The following is an 18,487-nucleotide window of genomic DNA, read 5'->3' on the forward strand; positions in this document are numbered from 1 at the left end:
GGGGGGGGGGGAGTGGGAAAGACGGAGGAGGGACGAGGGATGGAAGAAAGAAGGAAAAGGGAAAGAAAATAGTCGACAACAATAACAAGAGTTGGCGATCGCGGGGCTCTTACTTACTTACTTTTGTTGACAGTTGCAATTTGCAGGGGGGAGGAGGAAGGGAAGAAGGAGGGGAGGGAAAGAAAAAGAGCACAGAAATGCAAAGACTTGATTAAGAAAAAAAAACAAAATCTAGGAAAGGCAGAAGACACAAGCACAAGAGGAGGTAGATATCGTAGTAGTCGTAGCAGTTGTAGCAGTAATGATGGGAGGATGATGGGATGGATGATGGATGATGGATGCGATGGAATGTCAATTCATGGAAGCCAGTCCAGTCCAGTCCAGTCCAGGTCAGGTCAGCTCAGGTCAGCTCAGTCCATTGAGGTCTGGCAAGGCCATCAATCCATCAATCCTCATCAATCAATCCATGCGGTCAATCGGGAAACGGACCACGGGTTGAGTGAGACAGACTGAACGGACTAGTACGGAGTAGTCCGAACGAGCGACAAGAGAGACAAGAAAGACGGCCTCCCCGTGGCGATGATGAACCAATGTAGTTAACATACTGTAACTCCCCCTCCCCCCCCCTCGTGTCCACGGTCTCTTGCTCTCTTGCTTTTTCCGACCCAACGACTACTTCCTGCATATACTTCAATTAGCAACCACTACTAAATATCGTCGTATCAGTTGGCAGCTTGTCCACAACATCACATCTTCAATGTATGATCAGGACTGAAAGGGTCATTTGAATACCCAAGTCATGTGCGTTGATTGGTATGATTGGTATGGGCGGAGGAATCTCGTTTGGTTTCTTGACCGCCCGAGGAATCCGATTCATAACCGGAATAGTTGCTGCCTTGCATTCTGAGGCATCACTCCCGCCTCCTCGTGACATCCTCCCATATCTATACAAGATCACCTCCTCCTACCCACAAAATGATTCTTGAGACTCTCTTATGCATTACATTCACGCGGACCAACCCGAAAATCAACCCGAAGAAAAATACAGCACCCACGGCCTCATAACCACCATCACGGATACTTTCAACATGCATAGATCGGCAATAATCCCTACAGAGAAGACTACTCCCACCATTTTGACCAGCTACCCGTTCTGAAGGGATAGATTGGGTTTATGACGCCACACTCATGGTCTCGCGGGCGGGAGATGGTCGCTCCCCTTGCTTGCGTCAGCTCTGCTGATACTCCACAACTGTATCGCAATGGTCATCTGCCACCCGCCTTCCACCTTGCCATTATGATTCACCTCCAACACCACAAGATGTACATCCGCTCAATGCCTTGACAATTTGAGCAAGAATACCACTGCGAGAGTTGAAGTCGCAGCACAACACGCCTTTGTAAAGCATAGAGTGGTATGATGACTTTGAAAGAGGAATCACTCCGACCTCTTTGCAATGCGCGGAAGAGACGCCCAGGCCACAAGCATCACTCCATACAGTCCGATACAGATCGGATGCAGAACGTAAGTGCCCACATTCTGGGCCAACAAACCTGTAAAGAAGGGTGACGCGGCTCCCCCGCTGCTTCCCAGTGCACTAATGAAACTCAAGCTCGACGTCTGCATCGACCGGGGCAGCAACTTGCTGAATACCGCAGTGGCGCAAGGGTAAACGGGGCCCAAGAGAAGACCCACGATCGCGACAGCAACGGCGTCCCCGATGATGTTCGGAATGAGCCAGGTCATAAGCTGAAATGCGATGGACCCGAGCACAAGGAGAATGACAGAAAGCTTTTCCCCAATAAAGTGGGCGGGATGCGATAAAAAGAAGCGTCCGAGAGTAATGCCAGCCCAAAAGCCGGCACTGACATAACCGACGTGTGACGGATCTCCGTGACGATAACTGATGAGGAACGACACTACCCATCCAGAGATTGAGACCTCGGCGCCCTGATAGGCAAAGATAAACAAAGCCCCAAGCAGGGTCGTCTTGTCCTTGACCACTTGCTTGAGGAGACGGCTCCGGCTCACGGAGTCGCCGCCGTTCGCTTGTCGGGATGCAGTCTGCTGTAACGCGCCCAGGAGCTGTGCTGGAAGCTCTTTCTCATAATTCGAGAACGACCATACAGCAAAGGCCAGGTTGAACAACGATAGCGCGAGATTAATGCTGTAGAAAAGGGACCAACGAACTCCATGCGATGCCATAGCAGTAGCCACAAGCGGTCCCACTACGCCACCAACCCCATAGGACCCATGAAGACCACCCAAAGCCGCGGTACTGTTGGCGAGGTTCGCGCAGTAAACATTGTTCAACGCCAGGCAGACAGCCATCCCCAGTCCAAGAAGGAAGAAACTTGCAACGACCGCAGGAAATGGAGGTTTGCAGATGATGATCACGAATCCGGCCACCAGCAAGCTCATGGATAGAGCATAACACTTGGCGCGGCCAAGCTTCATTTCCAGTGGATGTGTGACCAAGGCTGCGAGTATGAAGCCAAGGGCATTGGTAACGAAGATCAGAGATACGACCGCATAACCGATACTGTAATCTTTCTCCATGTAAGGGATCAAAGCACCAGGGGCGCTGTCGTTCAATCCCTGCGCAAAATTCATCAAACAGGTACTCAAGAAGCGCCATTTGGTCTTCGATGGGTTGCTGAAAGTCGGAGCCGGACCGGAAGCCTCATTTTCTCCAGGAGAGGCTGAGTGACTTTCAAGTTCACCCGGGGTGATGGAAGTCTGCACATCGGTGGCAGTATTCGATGATACACCGGTGACAGGCTGTTGGCGCCCTTGCTGTAGCTCCACCAATTCATGATCGGATGGGGTATGTGCGATGCCTTGCTTATCTCGGCGCACAACGGCAGCAGGACTGGCGATAGAAGCTGAGCTCTGGAACTCTACCAGTGCGCCAAAAGCCGAGGCTGACATGTTGCAGGGTTCGGGTGAGCAAGGGCACGTTAGACTAAGCTCTGTACTTGGCTGGATCACAAACACGTTCTGATCGACCGTCCCCCTTGGCCGTCCGCTCAGTGGTCTTTTGTAGCAACGGCAATGGACTGACTAAGTCTTCTGGGGCCCCGCCAGCTGATAAATCGTAGTCCATCGGCTAAAGTGGTATAGGAATTCAAATCCCGAGAGCCAATCAGGCTCATGGAAGTCCGTGGACATGACATGTTCCCTTCACACGGTCAGCGGTCGCCAGAAGGCGCGGGCCAGTAGCAATGCGGAGTCGGTCAGCCTTTCTTCCACTCGACCGGTACAGTACATCCAGCAAGCTCACGCTGGTCTTGGCTCGACTTTATGTGTTGGACCCTGCTGGCACCAAGGCTCTTCTTGGCTCTGCACGGGAATCTGAACATGACTCGTAACGATACTATATGACTGGCCAGATAGTCTGCATGCTGTGATGACGGAGGGTGGATTGAACACGGAGTGGATAGCAGCTGGCTTTGCATGTGAAAACTTCAGCAGCAGGCAGATGTAACCATGTCAAGATCGAGTGTGGACAATGGCGCGTCGGGGAAATTATCGACGCGAGTGAAATGCGCAGAGATACGGAGCCGCTTCTTCGAATTGACAGCGCATTCATGCATGGTAGAAAGGATAGTTGAATGAAAAGACTGGAGAGTGCGTGGGTGCGTTGTGCATTCCTTGCATTCCGGGGAAAACAGTCAATTGCCGAATCGGGCAAGACCCACTTCCCCCTCCGCACTGGGGAATTTCCTCAACTCGGAAAAAAAAAATCTTTGGGTTCCATCAGAGCTTCCGTCATCCACTTTGGTTCTCCATTACGGATATCGTCACCTCTTTGGCCGTTCAAAGTCGCCTGCATCCTATTCACATTGAAAACATCAGCCCGGTTGCCCTTAGCAGTTACAGCATCAATTGATCAATATGGGCCCTCCTCGGCGCAAGGTACTCGCCACGGCGGAAGAGACGATGGTCCCGCCGGACGAGCTTGCCCAGGGACATTTAATTACGCGGGTCATCAAAGCTACCGGAAACAACATCTACCTGGTTGAGACGCCATCCAAGGAGTCGGCCCTGGTCGAATTGCCTTCGCGATTCCGTTCGACCATCTGGATCAAGCGGGGATCTTACGTGGTGATCGACACCAATGCTCTTGAGGGCCGCGACAACAAGCTGAAGGGCGAGATTATCAACATTGTCCGGGATGAGAAGGCATGGCGCAAGGCTCCATTCTGGTTGGTTCACCCACATGGGGAGTGCTTTGGATTACTATTAATGCTGTTGCAGGCCCAAGGAATTCACCAAGCAAGTTGTTGCTGCTTCGGACGACGAGGAATCTGAGGAGGAGTCTAATGTTGGTAAACTGCCGCCTTCGGACGACGAGTCTGATGCATGATCATGCTCTTCCCATTGGGAATAGTCTCAACGCTTGGAGACCCCTGATGCGTTATCGCTCTAGTCGCAGTTTGGCGGACGAGCGTTGATCCGACCCGGCTTTCCCGGACACTTTACGACAGACTCTAGCACCAACGCACCAGTCCCGGACGCTCATAAGTCTTCGGATCCGATTATTCATTTCATTGAATATGCTCCTTTCTGCCCTGCTTCGCATGCGTAGCGGCGAAGGCGTTGGTGCTATTTGCGAGAACGCCAAGGACTTGAATCGCAAGGGAGAGGACGACAACGATGGAACTCGTGTTGGTGCTTGGGTATGTGTTCCACGACCATTCCTGAGCTGCCCAAACGGCGCACAGCAGAACGGGGTGGAGGCCTGCCTGCCAGAGAAGGAACGGCGTGGCCCAGGAGAGATAGGCAAAGAACTGGTAGTGGAGCGACCTTGCACATAATAGACCAATCGCAAGCGATGACAGCAACGCGGTCATGATATACGATTTGGACAGTGGGACGGGGCGGTGTCGACCTGTGAGCAGGTTCTGGATGAACTCCGGCAGGCGATAGCTGACCGGTCTGAGCCAACCAAAGGCGACAAATAGCACCAGCAAGACCAAATGAATAGCAAGCAATGTCAAGGAGAATCTTTTGGATAGGAACACTTCTTCACCCACGAATCGCCAGTTGACAGTCCACTTGAACATAAACTGCCTGGTCAGCTCGAAAGCCCGCGAAACATATCCTGCCGGGTTTTCTTGTAAGAAGGGAATCGCCAATAAAACCTGTATTCTCTTTAGCATTGCACCTCTTCTGACATTGCACCCGAAGAACGGAACACGACGTAGATTGGCGGTAGGGTACATACCTGGACTAGCAATGCCACAACACCGAGCCTGATGCTAGGCCCGAGGGACAAACTCAGTACCGTAATCACTGCAACGGCCGGGGCCAGAAGTAACAGGGTCATCTTGATGCCCACCCCGACCGACCAAACGGCGACGGCCGCCGTCCACTTCCGGTTCTGGAACAGCCAAACAGCGAGCCACATGGCCAAGGCCGCCAGCCCATCATTGAAGAGGCGGAGGACGAAGATGCTGTGCAGCCGCTTGGACAGGACGAGGAGCGGCAGCAGATACGGCGGCGCACCGGACTGCCTATAGCACGCCAGCACGACGACGAGGGTCACCAGGTACAGCGCCGCGAACAGGACCTGGCCGAAGAAGATGTCCCGACCTTCGTCCGTGAGGTGGTAGAGGAAGCTGTAACTGTATACATGAGCGGCGGGGTAGACGAGCGGACCCGTGGAGCCTTTGATCAGAGTGTAGTCGCGCTCGCCGGCAAGATAGAGGGCTATCTGCTGCATGTACGTAGACCAATCGATCTCAGTATCTGCCGTGGACAGCGAGAGAGAAGGTTAGCTTCGGGAGGTTCATGCAAGCAAGTATGAAAGCCGAAGGAGAAACATACAAGGGATCTTCCAAATGATGAGGGTGCATAGGAAGGCGTCGCCTAGTAACAGAAGTGGAGCGAGCCATACTGTGTGTCTGGGATTCAGACACAGATCCTCGAAGAAGCGCATCCAATCCATCCTGGATGTTGTCGCAGGTGTGCATTGCAAATGCTTGGTGAGCTCAGCTTGCGACGCATGTGGCCTTAGTACTGGCCGGCCGGAGCGGGAGCCAATAATACCTGTCCTTTTTGGGCTTAGTGGTTCTTTCCACCCAGAACCCGCCGCGCCCGCCTGCTTAAGTTGCTAATTTACTCGTTAACATGAAGACCAGCAACGTCCAATTGAGTGTCAATTGTTCATATTCATATTGAATGTCAAAAATGATCCTATGTAGTTACACAAATCATGCCTGTAAGTACACTATCGATACAAAGATGGGTATATAACTGCCGTTGATGCGGCTGCTTTGGAGAGGCATCAAGCCCCCAGTCCGAAGCCTTCCCCCCGGCGACGCCAACAATATTGCTTCACTTGGCCAATTTCACAGTACAAGCCACGTTTCCTCCCTCTCAAGACGCTTCAAAGATTTCCCTGTAATAAACGTTGCAGTCACCGAGCTTCTCTCGTCGGTGGAGGTTGTGATGGTGTCTCCCCGCGATTCGTAAATCCCAATAAATCACCCAAAATGCCCTTCGGTTTCGGCACGGGGCATTGATGGCCCGCTTGCGACAGCTCAGCAGCCTCTGCTTCTAATTGGAGGAACGTGGAAACGTCTTCGTCGCTAGCCATGGGTGATTGAGAAAGGACTCTGTCCTCGGGGCCAAAGGGGTCCGCATCCTTGCGCTTCCTTCGTCGGACACGCGGAACCTGTTGTCCTTCGGCATTGACGGTCATCTCGGAGTCGGCGAGGGTGCGGCGGGGAGCAGGACAGGGGAAGACATGCGGAAGGCCGACGACGAAGAGGGATGCGAGGAGGGTGGCCGCGAAGAGAGAGCTCGTCGACCGCGAGCGAGGATGTAGATGAGGCGGCATTGTCGGGTGCTGTATTATGCAATTGGCCGGTTCTCAAGCAGTGAGTGGGCAGGGCTGCAGTGGCAGTGACTGTGACTGTGGGCGGGGACATTGCGTTAGTGGGTAAGATCGAAGCAAAGCACCCCAGGCAGAGACGTGGAACACATACCTGACAGCAAACGGAAACGAATTGACTCAATTGAGGGTTACTAGAATGAATCTAGAGAACAGCATTGCCCCTCGAAAAAGCAAGTCAAGCGCGAGACCGCACGGGCAACTCAGCAGGACTGGGGAAGAGGGGAGAGCGGAGGGGGTAGGGGGGAGGGGGGGGTTTTATGGGGAAGCTTGAATCATCGTAAGGTTTCTCGATTCGGGAAGGGAAAAGTTCGGAAATGGAAGAATTTGCCCGGAGCTTGACGATCAGATCTAATCTTATCTGCAAACCCCGTGATTGGCAAACAGCCAAGTCGAGCTACAATCAGCAGGAGTCCCGAGCAGCTGAGCAGACCTTCTCCATCATCATCACCACCCTCATCATCATCATCCGCCATCCATCTCCCTCAAACCCTCCACGCCCTTTCTCCCCACCCCCTCCCCACCTTCCTTCCTCGTCATACGATTAATTTCCAGCGCCTTTAGACGAAAAGATGAGCGTTCATTTTCTCTACACTTAGCTGTTGTTTTTCTTTAATCACTGGGCTTTTGCGGCTTGAACCAGAGTGAAACCGGTCCTCCATTCCTAGGACCTAGGACCCACCCCTCCCCCCTCCAGCTTCCTTCCTCCGACCCCAGTGAGCCTCATCCTTTGAACACTGTCACACCATGAGTGACTTAGACAGGTATTGCATACATTCTATCCTCTCGTTTTCTCTCCGATAAAATTCCCCGACCGTGCATATCCCACCTGCGCAGAAAAGAAAAACGAAAAAAAAAAAAAAAAACACATCAACAGCAAAAGTAAAGCGCTGACTTCAATCCTCCATCTACCGTGCAGAGCGATCGCGCAACTACGCGCTTGTCGTCTGATCCCCGAATCTCAAGTCCGCGAACTCTGCTACAAAGCGCGGGAACTCCTCATCGAAGAAGGCAATGTGGTGTGCGTGGACGCCCCCGTCACCATCTGTGGCGACATTCACGGACAGTTCCACGACCTGATGGAGCTCTTTCGCGTGGGCGGCGATGTGCCCGACACCAACTACCTCTTTATGGGGGATTTCGTCGACCGCGGGTTCTACTCGCTCGAATCCTTCCTGCTCCTCCTCTGCCTCAAGGTCCGCTATCCCGACCGCATCACGCTGATCCGCGGCAACCACGAGTCGCGTCAGATCACGACGGTCTACGGCTTCTACGACGAGTGCATCCGGAAATACGGCAGTGCCAACGTCTGGCGGTACTGCTGCGAGGTCTTCGACTACCTGGCGCTGGGGGCGCTGGTGCTGGGCGCCAGCTCAGGCTTGGAGCCCACGGGCCCCGCGCTGGAGACCACGTCGTCGACCATGTCGCTGGACGACAGCGAGCTGGAAACCGAGGTGCTGAACTCGCGCGGCGAGGTGACGATGAGCAGCTACCGACCCAAACAGCCGCGCACCGACTCGCCCCTCCTCCCCTCCCTCTCCCAAGACAAATCCGCCACGTCGTCCACCACCCAGACCCCAGCCTCCTCGATGCCACCCCTGCGATCCGGCTGGGCAGGCACCGGCGCCACCGGCGACTCCTCCGGCAGCTACGCCACCGGCACGGGGGCCGTCCTGTGCGTCCACGGGGGTCTCTCCCCGCTCATCGACAGCGTGGATAAGATCCGACTGATCGACCGCAAACAAGAAGTGCCGCACGAGGGCGCGATGTGCGACCTCCTCTGGTCGGACCCGGACGAGATCGACGGCTGGGGCCTCAGCCCGCGCGGCGCGGGGTTCCTGTTCGGGGGCGACATCGTGAAGCACTTCAACTACAAGAACGACCTGTCGCTGATCGCGCGCGCCCACCAGCTCGTCATGGAGGGGTACAAGGAGATGTTCGACGGCGGCATCGTCACCGTCTGGTCCGCCCCCAACTACTGCTACCGCTGCGGCAACGTCGCCTCCATCCTGGAGCTCGGCGAGGATGCCAGCAACGGGGGCACGGTCGCCCGCAGCAACGGCGAGTACGGTCGAAGCAACGGCGGTGCGGCCGGAGCGGCGGCCGTGACGCGAAGCCCCGGTCGACGGTACCGGGTCTTTGAGGCCGCCGCGCAGGATACGAGGGGAATGCCCGCGAAGAAGCCTGTAGCTGATTATTTCCTGGTACGTAGACGTCCCCTCCTTCCAAGAAACCTCCTCCACCCCCCATCCACCCCAGAGACTAATTTTCAAACGCCACAGTGATAAGTGATACCAAAGTTCTGCTCCATCTTATTAAACCATCCATCCTTCCATCTCAAACCAACCAGACATCACCCTCTCCTCGGCACCATATATACGCCTCACCTACTTACCTACCTAGCTACCTACCTACCTACCTATCTACCTACCTACCTCCTACCAATACAATACAACAAACTTGCATGGTCACGACCTTTCGTTCTCTGCGTTGCGTTGCGTTACGTTACTCATTCCGGCATTTCTTTCCATCTCCGCATGTGTCACTTCTAAACCTTCTGTATTTCTTCTCTCCTTTCTTCATATATCCATACATACATTCACATGCAATCTCGAGCTCCATCCATCGCCACCAGCATCTACAATTTCCAAGCTCCAAGCTCCAAGCTCCAAGCCCCTTTTTCCCCCCGCCAAAGAACCCCCACAGAACCCCACAGAAATGGAATTCCCAGGGAACCCAACCAGCAAATAAACTTCCCCTTGCCTGTTCCAAGGCATAAGGATCATCCTGCTGCCCCCCTCCCCAAAAAAAAGCACGGTATACTTCCTACGTCCCAGCACCCCACTGTACTGTACAAGATACAAGGATAAATCCAACCTCAGCCTCCCTCCACCAACCCAGCAATCGAATCCCCGGACCCGTCATTGCCCATCCAACAACTCTACGAACCAAACCCAGCAGCCCATTGCCCGAATTCCCTCGATCTCTGCTTAAAACCAAACAACATCCACGTAGACACGCGGACTTTGCTGGGGGGAAAAGGTTCCTTACTGGTCAAGCTTGAGCTATTCGATCATACACACGACGAAAGATATTCCTCGGGCTACATTACTCAGGAGTATTTGCCCCGCGCTACTAGCTTGCCTTTTTGGCTGGGTTTATGGATTGGGGTGCATGTATGTATGTAGGGCTGGCGGTATAGTGTCCTGTGCTGGGGCCAGGAGGGGTACGGAACTTGGAAGGGGGGCTGCATGCTCAGGCACTCACGCACAAAATAGCAGGAGGGGTAATTGGTTGGTTAGTAGTTTTGAGGAGTTGTGGTGGCAAATGTTGGGCTGAAAGGAATGAAACAACTACAACTGGAAGGGAGTTCGTTGGCTCGGACGGTTGTGGCTTGTGCTCAGACACCGCGTGAGCGTGAGTTGCCATGTAGACACAGAAGCCGTTGTGTTGGTGATTCGAGATCTTCAACCATACTGTCAATAAACAAACCAGTCTTGATTTTAATAAGGGAAAACCTTGGTATCTTATTAGGATGGAATCATGACTTCTAAACATCTAATGGACTATATAGTCATAACCGGAACAGAAGCGGTTAATAAAAAGAGGCCAGTGCTATGCCTCTTCGAGCCGTAACGACATGAAGCCTGCACTGCATCAGGTCCGAAACTTTATGTAGATCATACTGCCAATCCAGGTTCACTGCCTGGGGTATGCTTCCGACGTGGGCATGTTATTATAGCCAGGGACTGTGGGAGACTGGTCCGAATTACTGGTGCCAGATGGAGCTCCCACCGCAAATCTCATGGGTGGCGGCGGGTTCGGAGCGCTCTCTGGCGCCGACGTCTGCCCAACGTTCAATGGAAAACTGCTACCGGGATTCGCAGTTGATGCCCTGCCTGGCATGTTAGAATTCCAGTCTGGCACCCAGTTGTCCATTCCAAAGCTAAACCGGTGCGACTCGCGAGACCACCAATCCTGGCTTTCCTCCACCAGATTTTCCGAGCCACCATACTCGTTGGCCGGCGAAGTCGTGGTTGCCGGAGAATTATCCTGTGCAGACCTGAACGCACGGATATTTTCATCATTGTACCACATATCAGCCTGAGATATGGGAGTATTGCGGTATTGCGCATAGGCATGAGCGACGGGCCGGAGGTATGTCGGCTCAGGGAGCCGGGCGGGTTCTTGAGCAAGCTGGGCGTTCAAGGACCGCTGGACAGCACGCATAGCTGACGCAGAAACAGGAACGGGGAGATCCGGTAATATATGAGAACCCATTGATCCGACCGTGGTGGCCGGTGTTTTGTGCATGTAGTTGCCGCCGTGACCGCCCATAACAGCGTGCCGTGGCGGCATGGGTTGGCCGATTCCCCTGGAATTCGAATCAGGGTACGACATTGATATCGTTGGTGGGGAGTCTTCTGATGCCGGAGGAGACAGAGCCTGATCCCAGGAGCCCCAGGACCCCCATCGAACATGTGTATTCTCAAAAGTGGCGACGGCTTCTGCGGGCAATTCGACATGCCATTTGTTGGCCGAAATCTCGAGAATCCTGAGCGTACGGCGTGCGCAAAGCCAGCTTTCGCCCATTTCCTCTAAGTGCCGAACACCATGCACAACATCTCTCTGGGCATTCTTTTCAGGGAGATTCAATAGATGCACCGTAAGAGCGGTGTGAGCCATGTATACCGCAACGTTGCAGATCTGCTTGAATCCGTACGTGCGTTTATACATCCTCAAAAGTTTGGAGATGGCGGAAGCTGCTTGAGTGCAGAGCTTTCGAGGCGAGACATGCTGAGGAAGTGGAGAAGTGGACTTGGTGTACTTCAGGAACGGGCGATAGAGGTGTATAAGAAGGAGCTGGTAGAACATGCTTCAGAGCAATCAGTGATCGTGGGTCCGGTCAAACGAGCGTCTTTGACTCACTGCATGAGAAGCGCCTGCGGAAGCTGCCCGTCTTGGGGGCCGAGCTCCTTGGGCAAATCTTTCTTCCAGGATTCAAGTCTGGTGTGGATCTCACTGAGTTTCTTGAGCTCCGTTTGTTTAGAGGAAAGCTTGTCCTTAGGCTTAAGATCGTAGAAAAAGACAAGTAAGTCACCATTGATCTGACAGAGCTTAGATATCTGTACTGCGATTGCTCGGGTCCGCGAAGGCTGGGCCTGGTCCTCCGCGCCTCCAGCATCCGTATAGGATGACCACATTGCAGCGTCCTCGTTGGGGAAAATCTCCGGCATGGAGACACCAATGTCCCCAACGGTCCACTGCGGCTGGCGCCCGAGGTAGTTGGACCAGCATCTGAAGAGGTTAGTCTCATCAAGGTTTGAGGTGACGGTGCTACTACATACTTATCAAAGAGAAAACATCCCCAGAAAGTGATCCGACGCGCATCTATCTCTTCTTCGCTGAGATTGCGCACTCCAAGGCTGGTGGAGTCGAAGTCCAAGCCCAGGTCGGAAGCCATACGAAAACTCATTCCACTATAGACCCAACCTTTGCTCTCGCGCCCGCATCCAGCCTCACGTACAGACATCAGCGCCAATGCCTGGACGGTGCAGAGCTTCGCGTTCGCATGTTCATCGTTCTCGAAGAACAACCGCTTGGCTTCTTTGAAGAAATGATCGCCGGCCGTCGCCGTATTACCCGGGTCTTCACGAGCCCCTTCCCAAGAGCTGAAATGGCAGCCCAGCGCGAGCATCGTATTGACCAGCAGAGACGAGCAATACTGACTCGAAACTCCGCGAACATAATCCCGATAGAAAAGGTCCCTAGACAAAGTCGTGAAGAATGGATAATGCCAGGTAAAGTACATCTGCATAAGGTGACTTATGAGCTTCTCATCATCTGTGACTCTGGTCCAGTGTGACACCGAGGCGTCAGTACCCCGGCCCAAATCTTGGTGGTTCGCATTGGGATTGAATTCATTCAGCTCCGATCCGGGTGGTAGGTAAATGAGGTTGGAAGTGCCGCCAATGAGCTTTCGAGAGCCGTCCAGCATTAGTTCACTCATCTTGCCCGACAGCTCCGACTCGAATTGATCGGCCTCATCCCCGCTAGCGACTGGAGTGTCGGACGCCAGCGAAGGCTTGTTTTGCTGCCCAAGAATGGATTGCGCAACATCCTCCAAGTTGTCGCACGATCGAATCTGGCGGACCAGGTCGAAAGCATCCTCCTCTTCATAGTTGAGCAAAGCTTGAATCAGCGTCAACAAGGTGGCATTCTTCGTTCGCAAAGTGTCGGTGTCTTTCTTGTACACCCCTTTCCTGCGATGGTCCGAGTTTGGGTCATAGACACCTAGACGAGCACATCGATCAGCGTGACAAGCTAGTCATGAAGCGGACGGGTGACATACAAGCCGTGTGGTATACGGAAGAGCAGGCGGCACAACTGGGTAGGTTACCATCACACTGTGGCAATGGGTAAGCTGTAGAAACAACCGAGGAGGTCACCCGGGTCGAACCTTTGATTTCCTCCTGCGGCATGCAATACAGGCGGTGCTGACACAGCGCCTTTTCGAGGCCGAAGCATTGTCTCCCGCGGGTCCGTGACCACCCTTCCTTTGGGTTGAAGGGGCCGCGGTCATGTCTTGCGGCATCTCCGCGGAGCTGTCTACCATGGCTGTCAGGTCCACCCAGAAGTGTTCGGAGAAAACGTCGAGATGGGGCGGGGCATGCTTCTCAAGGGTGGGAGGAGCTTGGCGATCTGCTGGAGCGACAGGCCTTCATGGAAGTCTCGACACCGGTTGAATGGGGATGATAGGTCGAGCGCATCAACCGGCATAAGCGCCGCGGTGAACGGACGAATCTGCGGGGGAGGAAAAGACATTAGTTGGGATGTGTGCATAAAACCAGAGGGATGCCATTGGTGCAGAGGCAGGGGCTTGGTGTGCAGTACTGGGAGGCACAAGGATGTTGCCAGTAAGTTAGAGACATTGGGGAGATCACATGCCAAGCAATTCACTTACGAGTTAGTGAGAAGGTTCCGATTAGAGCCAGAGGCGCCACGCGGCGATTTGCATCAGATGGACAGATTGAGATGACCCGCAAGTGGAGGCGAATGGCCGTTGTGAGAGTCGCAAAAGGAGCTCCTCAGTTCGAGAACCTGGGGTGATGGGGAATCAGAAGCTGGGGAGGGGGGATAACAGGAAGACGATAAGAAGGTTAAAATGAGAGAGGGTGATTGGAGGATGCAAGGACCAGGATGACGATAGGACTGGGGAGGATGATGATGTCCGGGGGGGGGTGTGATTCAGATGATACCTCCAGGCTAATGATAGATCAATTGGCAAAGCAAAGCAGGGCGGCGATAAGCCAAAGGGACTGACTGACTGAATGAGAAAAGGGAAGGAGGGGAACCGCGGGCGGAGGGGGGGGAAAGCTTACTAATGCATTCTCTCTCTCTCGGCCACTCCATCAATAAACAATCCCTTAGAGAAATGAAGCAAATGTGACGTTGATTTAGTCTTCGGCTGATACACAGACACTGCCAGTCAGTCAACTTTCCTGGGTTCGATCCAATGCAATGACCGGTCAGAAGGCATCTCAACCATGGTCAATCTGGAGGAATCAAGGATGGAATCTGTCTCGTGGTGGTATTGTTTTCTGGCCATTGTTCCCGTAGATACTGAGCGGAAGGGAACCAGATGGAGACAGTGGTCATAGTGAACTGTATATACAGAGTACGGAGTACGGTATATGGATTTCATTATATTACTACTACTACTACTATTACTGTATATAAGGACAGTACATACTACATAGCACTATCCAACCCTCACATGTCTCAATATTTGGCCGGGACGATCTATCGATCCATCCTTCTCGTTAGGGCAGGTGCATCCGCTCTCTGCCTATATGGAGTCGTTGCTTAGAATCGAGTCACTGTGAGGATGCCATTGGACCAGACGGCGCAATCATCCGTGAGGGATGGATACAATATTAAAATCTACCTACGGTAGTCCCACAGGGAATTTCCCCCTTTGCTTTACCGCTCCTTCTCCGGTTTACGTGATTCTGTTGTTCATCGGCGGGAGGGAGTGGTTTGAAACTAGGGTTGCGGGCATTCTTGACGGGTTACCATTACTCGATGACTATTAGTCGTACTTAGTTGGACGGAGTATGCCGTGTCTCTAAGCGACGACTTCCACGACCTTGAGTTGACTTGAGTTGGTGTAAGCCTCGGGCAGGACCGCTGATCATCGTTCCGACCCAGAATGATTAATTCTGGTCGGACAGCTGCAGGCACCAGACCAGTGCATATATCGAAGTGATAGTTGTCGTCAGCATGACTTGCTTTACGAGCAGTCAGGGGTCAGCACGATGACCTCTTCGGGACGAGTCGTTCAACCCGCGCTTAGAGACGGATGCAGGATGCGCTCAGAGTGCAGCAGTGGTTTGAGGCATCTGTTCAGTGATGTGATGTTCATCAGATAGGGTAGTGTGGAGTGAAATGTCCACCGTTAGTGTAGTGTAGTGTAGAGTTAACATTAACTGTAGTGTGTAGTGTAGTGTAGTCGTTGGGCACACACTCTATCTCTCTATCTCTCTGGTCGGTAAATTGGAAATTGAAACTTACTGTGTGGTCCAAAAAGTACGTAAGCCGCGGTAAGATGGAACATTCTTCGGGTGCCACTGGTGGGGACGGGGGCATTCTTCGGCCGCGATCCAGCCCAAACGACTTACGTGATGGGTTCCAGAACATACAGTGAAACGAGGGCCATACCGGACTAGTACTTTTGAGTGGTATGGTATGGTCCCGGCAGTCGGCATCCGCCCGCCCTTACCGCCTGAAACGGACCAGCCTCTTTCGGGACAAAGCGGTGAGCGCCTCACTGTTAGTGTTGGGAAAGACAGAAAAGAAAGGAAACTGCCGACTGCCAAGAGTCTCCTTTTCTGCAAGCGGGTTTCTTATTATGCGATGTGAATTACGGATGCCTTTTTTTTTTCCCACTGCCTGATTGGGAGTTAGTGCAACTCCGCTGGGACCCGATGTTACGGGACTAAGGCTGAGAATTACCATCTCCCGTTTCTTATCGTTGTCGACTAGAGACTCTCTCATTGAGATCATTACTACGGAGTATGTCTTTTCGCCTTCTTTCTTCATCGCTCCCTTCTCTTCTCTTCTCCCATCCACCTCCCCCCCCCGATCTTCCCACCTTTTCAACTCTCACTTAAGACTACATACATTACACTCTCTTCTTTCTCATCCTTTTCCTCTTCTACTCTCCCCCTCATCATTCTTCACACCCGCCTCTTTTCCCTATTAGTACACCTGCCAGTCGCGTGCCTGCAGACGCACCCGGCCGTTCTTCCGCTTTTGGCTCCCGCTCGAACTGGGGCTCTTGGACGTATCGGTGACTGCCCCAGTGCCCACTGCCAACACAGCACAGCACAACAAAAGCGGATACCCTTATATATCCTTCAGCGGAGTCCACTCTTCCGCTGGGAGAGGTGTCTATCGGACGCTTTTCTCTTTCTTCCTTCTGGCCCTCTTTCTATTTATCCATGTATATCGCTCAGACGCTCGATCAGAGTGCCTCGTCTGGCCTAGGCCGTCTTATCAAACTACTATCCTTGTCCTGTGAAACGAAACCGATCCCCACGAACCTGTAAAGATGATGGTCCCCAGAGCATTTCTCTTTAGCTCGGTGTCTTCGCCGTTGAAGGGGGCGAGAAGCGAGAAGACTCCGGGAGTGCTAGGCCTTCAGGGTATTGAGGGCCTCGAACTGCCCTCCGACGCCGACATATCTTCATCGACGATCCCCTCCAGCCCCGTCGTCATCCCTCCGAAACGGGGTCCTCGCATGACCTCCGTACACTCGCAAGCGGCGAACAAAGGGCCCAGGACCCCACGCAAACCGAGAACCCTCACCCCGCAGTCCTCGTCGGGGACGCTGTCCGATCGGCCGGTCCCCAGCTCCATCGCATCGATCCTGGAAGCGACTGCGATCCCCGTGCGCCGACGGGGTGTAAGCGGACGAGACTCTCGCCGGTTACCGCGGGGGAACCATGTGCAGGATTTCAGCAAGCTGTTGTTGGACGGGGTGGGCGACCACCTGATGGACAGCACGGGCAACACCGCGCTGGATCTCCTGCTGAGTCCGCCGGATGACACGGAGCGATCGACGGTTGGCAGCGACTGCGACAGCGAGGCGCCGTCGTTCTCCGCGTCCTCCATCTCCATCGCATCCACGCCGTCGCTCGACCGGGACCTGGACTCGCCGCCCAGTCTGCCTACGCCTCCGACCCCGTCCAGCCAACGAAGCCCCCTAGACCGTAGATTCCTGCGCTCCCCGGCCTGCGAAAACTGCGCGTTGGACCACCCGCTCCTCGAAACAGAGGAGTGCAGCTCCGAGGACGAGCTCGACATGGAGGCGTTCCTGGCGGCGGCCACGGTGCCGGCGGCGGCGGCAACCAGCCCGACGCCGTCGCGATCCTTCCCCCGGCTCGGGGCCACCTTCAAGTCCAACCTGACCGCCTCGCTGCGGGCGATCAAATCGGCGGCGCAGACGGTCTCCACCTTCGCGACGCCCTCGGTGCAGCCGGACGACTTCCTGACGCGGTCGGTGTTCACGATCACGCCAGAGATGACGGACGACCGACGGCCTCCGCCGATGCACGAGCCGCCCTCGCCCGCGCTCCGCCGGTACTTGAACCCGATCACCCTCTCCCCGGCCGAGATGTACGCCTATCAGGACTACCACCCGCACGACGCGACCCTGGACGACGCGGGCGCGAGCCCGGTGGTCTCCGTGCAGATGCAGACCTACCGGCGCGCGGGTAGACGCGGCGGCGGCCACCGCGCCAAGCATCCGCATCATCCCAAGCAGCCCCTCGCGGGGTCCGACCCGGAAGGCCCGCCGATGACCCGGCCCCGGGAGCCGCGGGAGAACAGCGACTTCCTGCGGATGGTGGTGCTGGAGATGAACATGCGGCGCAGCGGCAAACTGCGGGACGATGTGCCGACGCGCGCGCGCATCTGGCTGCCCGCGCGGAAGGGCGTGCATCAAGCCCGGGTGCTGCGCTACGAATGCTACGAGGAGGAGGACGAGAATGCGGTGCCCTCGCGATGGGTGGGGGTTTCCGTTGAGAGCTTGTAATTTTTTTTTATGGAGGTGTACATAGCGGTTGCTTTTTTGCTTTTTTTTTGGCTGTTTTTGGGGCTGGAGTTGGATCGGGCATACATCGGCGTTTTCATTTTTGGGGGGAAAGATTGGGGCACGGAGCATTCCTACATCAGTTCTATACCTAGCTTACACCTATACTTAGCTTACACACCCTACATATACAGACAGACAGACAGACAGACAGAGACAAAGACAGACAGACTTACATTCCATTGATACCTCCTCACAGAAGTATAGAGAACTGTCCAGTCCACCCCAAACCCAGTCCATATCGAACTAGCTGCACCAGCCCATCAGTCTAAACCGCGGATAAAACCCCCCATCCCAGCCAAACCACACTAACACCCACACTAGCCCAGCACTAGCACGAGCAGCTGCAGCCATTTCCGCCCCAGCCCAAACCCCGTCGGAGAGCAACCTAACCCAACCTTGTTTTCCAGCGGAAATAGATTAGGTGATT

At 54.2% G+C, this 18,487-nt stretch overlaps 7 protein-coding genes across 7 annotated transcripts; 3 read left to right on the forward strand and 4 right to left on the reverse strand.

Moving 5' to 3' along the window:
* Positions 1-1,186: 1,186 nt before the first annotated feature.
* On the reverse strand, positions 1,187-3,085 carry BO86DRAFT_37572 (putative MFS efflux transporter). Its single transcript, XM_025670493.1, has one exon. It carries the CDS (start codon positions 2,930-2,932, stop codon positions 1,439-1,441), a length of 1,494 nt encoding a protein of 497 aa, XP_025521876.1. The 5' UTR covers positions 2,933-3,085; the 3' UTR covers positions 1,187-1,438.
* A 594-nt stretch (positions 3,086-3,679) lies between these two features.
* On the forward strand, positions 3,680-4,461 carry BO86DRAFT_37574 (putative eukaryotic translation initiation factor eIF1a-like protein). The gene is made up of 2 exons (XM_025670495.1): positions 3,680-4,209; positions 4,262-4,461. Exons 1-2 carry the CDS (start codon positions 3,899-3,901, stop codon positions 4,368-4,370), a joined length of 420 nt encoding a protein of 139 aa, XP_025521877.1. The 5' UTR covers positions 3,680-3,898; the 3' UTR covers positions 4,371-4,461.
* On the reverse strand, positions 4,434-5,980 carry alg3 (dolichyl-P-Man:Man(5)GlcNAc(2)-PP-dolichol alpha-1,3-mannosyltransferase). The gene is made up of 3 exons (XM_025670490.1): positions 5,834-5,980; positions 5,232-5,755; positions 4,434-5,148 (listed from the first exon to the last, which is right to left on the reverse strand). The coding sequence occupies exons 1-3, from the start codon at positions 5,952-5,954 to the stop codon at positions 4,552-4,554; spliced, it is 1,242 nt and encodes a 413-aa protein (XP_025521878.1). The 5' UTR covers positions 5,955-5,980; the 3' UTR covers positions 4,434-4,551.
* Positions 5,981-6,165: 185 nt separating this feature from the next.
* Positions 6,166-7,158, reverse strand: BO86DRAFT_350337 (uncharacterized protein). Its single transcript, XM_025669384.1, has 2 exons — positions 6,997-7,158; positions 6,166-6,923 (listed from the first exon to the last, which is right to left on the reverse strand). The coding sequence occupies exon 2, from the start codon at positions 6,846-6,848 to the stop codon at positions 6,426-6,428; it is 423 nt and encodes a 140-aa protein (XP_025521879.1). The 5' UTR covers positions 6,849-6,923; positions 6,997-7,158; the 3' UTR covers positions 6,166-6,425.
* Positions 7,159-7,550: 392 nt separating this feature from the next.
* On the forward strand, positions 7,551-9,277 carry BO86DRAFT_37592 (serine/threonine-protein phosphatase). The gene is made up of 3 exons (XM_025670503.1): positions 7,551-7,666; positions 7,822-9,106; positions 9,185-9,277. Exons 1-3 carry the CDS (start codon positions 7,650-7,652, stop codon positions 9,185-9,187), a joined length of 1,305 nt encoding a protein of 434 aa, XP_025521880.1. The 5' UTR covers positions 7,551-7,649; the 3' UTR covers positions 9,188-9,277.
* Positions 9,278-10,393: 1,116 nt separating this feature from the next.
* Positions 10,394-13,666, reverse strand: BO86DRAFT_37628 (putative C6 transcription factor (NirA)). Its single transcript, XM_025670528.1, has 4 exons — positions 13,255-13,666; positions 12,251-13,196; positions 11,832-12,200; positions 10,394-11,778 (listed from the first exon to the last, which is right to left on the reverse strand). The coding sequence occupies exons 1-4, from the start codon at positions 13,382-13,384 to the stop codon at positions 10,602-10,604; spliced, it is 2,622 nt and encodes an 873-aa protein (XP_025521881.1). The 5' UTR covers positions 13,385-13,666; the 3' UTR covers positions 10,394-10,601.
* A 2,675-nt stretch (positions 13,667-16,341) lies between these two features.
* BO86DRAFT_37644 (uncharacterized protein) lies at positions 16,342-18,223 on the forward strand. The gene has a single exon (XM_025670535.1). It carries the CDS (start codon positions 16,516-16,518, stop codon positions 17,998-18,000), a length of 1,485 nt encoding a protein of 494 aa, XP_025521882.1. The 5' UTR covers positions 16,342-16,515; the 3' UTR covers positions 18,001-18,223.
* Positions 18,224-18,487: the final 264 nt, after the last annotated feature.

Source organism: Aspergillus japonicus (genome assembly GCF_003184785.1).
Source record: "Aspergillus japonicus CBS 114.51 unplaced genomic scaffold BO86scaffold_125, whole genome shotgun sequence".
NCBI lineage: Eukaryota > Fungi > Ascomycota > Eurotiomycetes > Eurotiales > Aspergillaceae > Aspergillus > Aspergillus japonicus.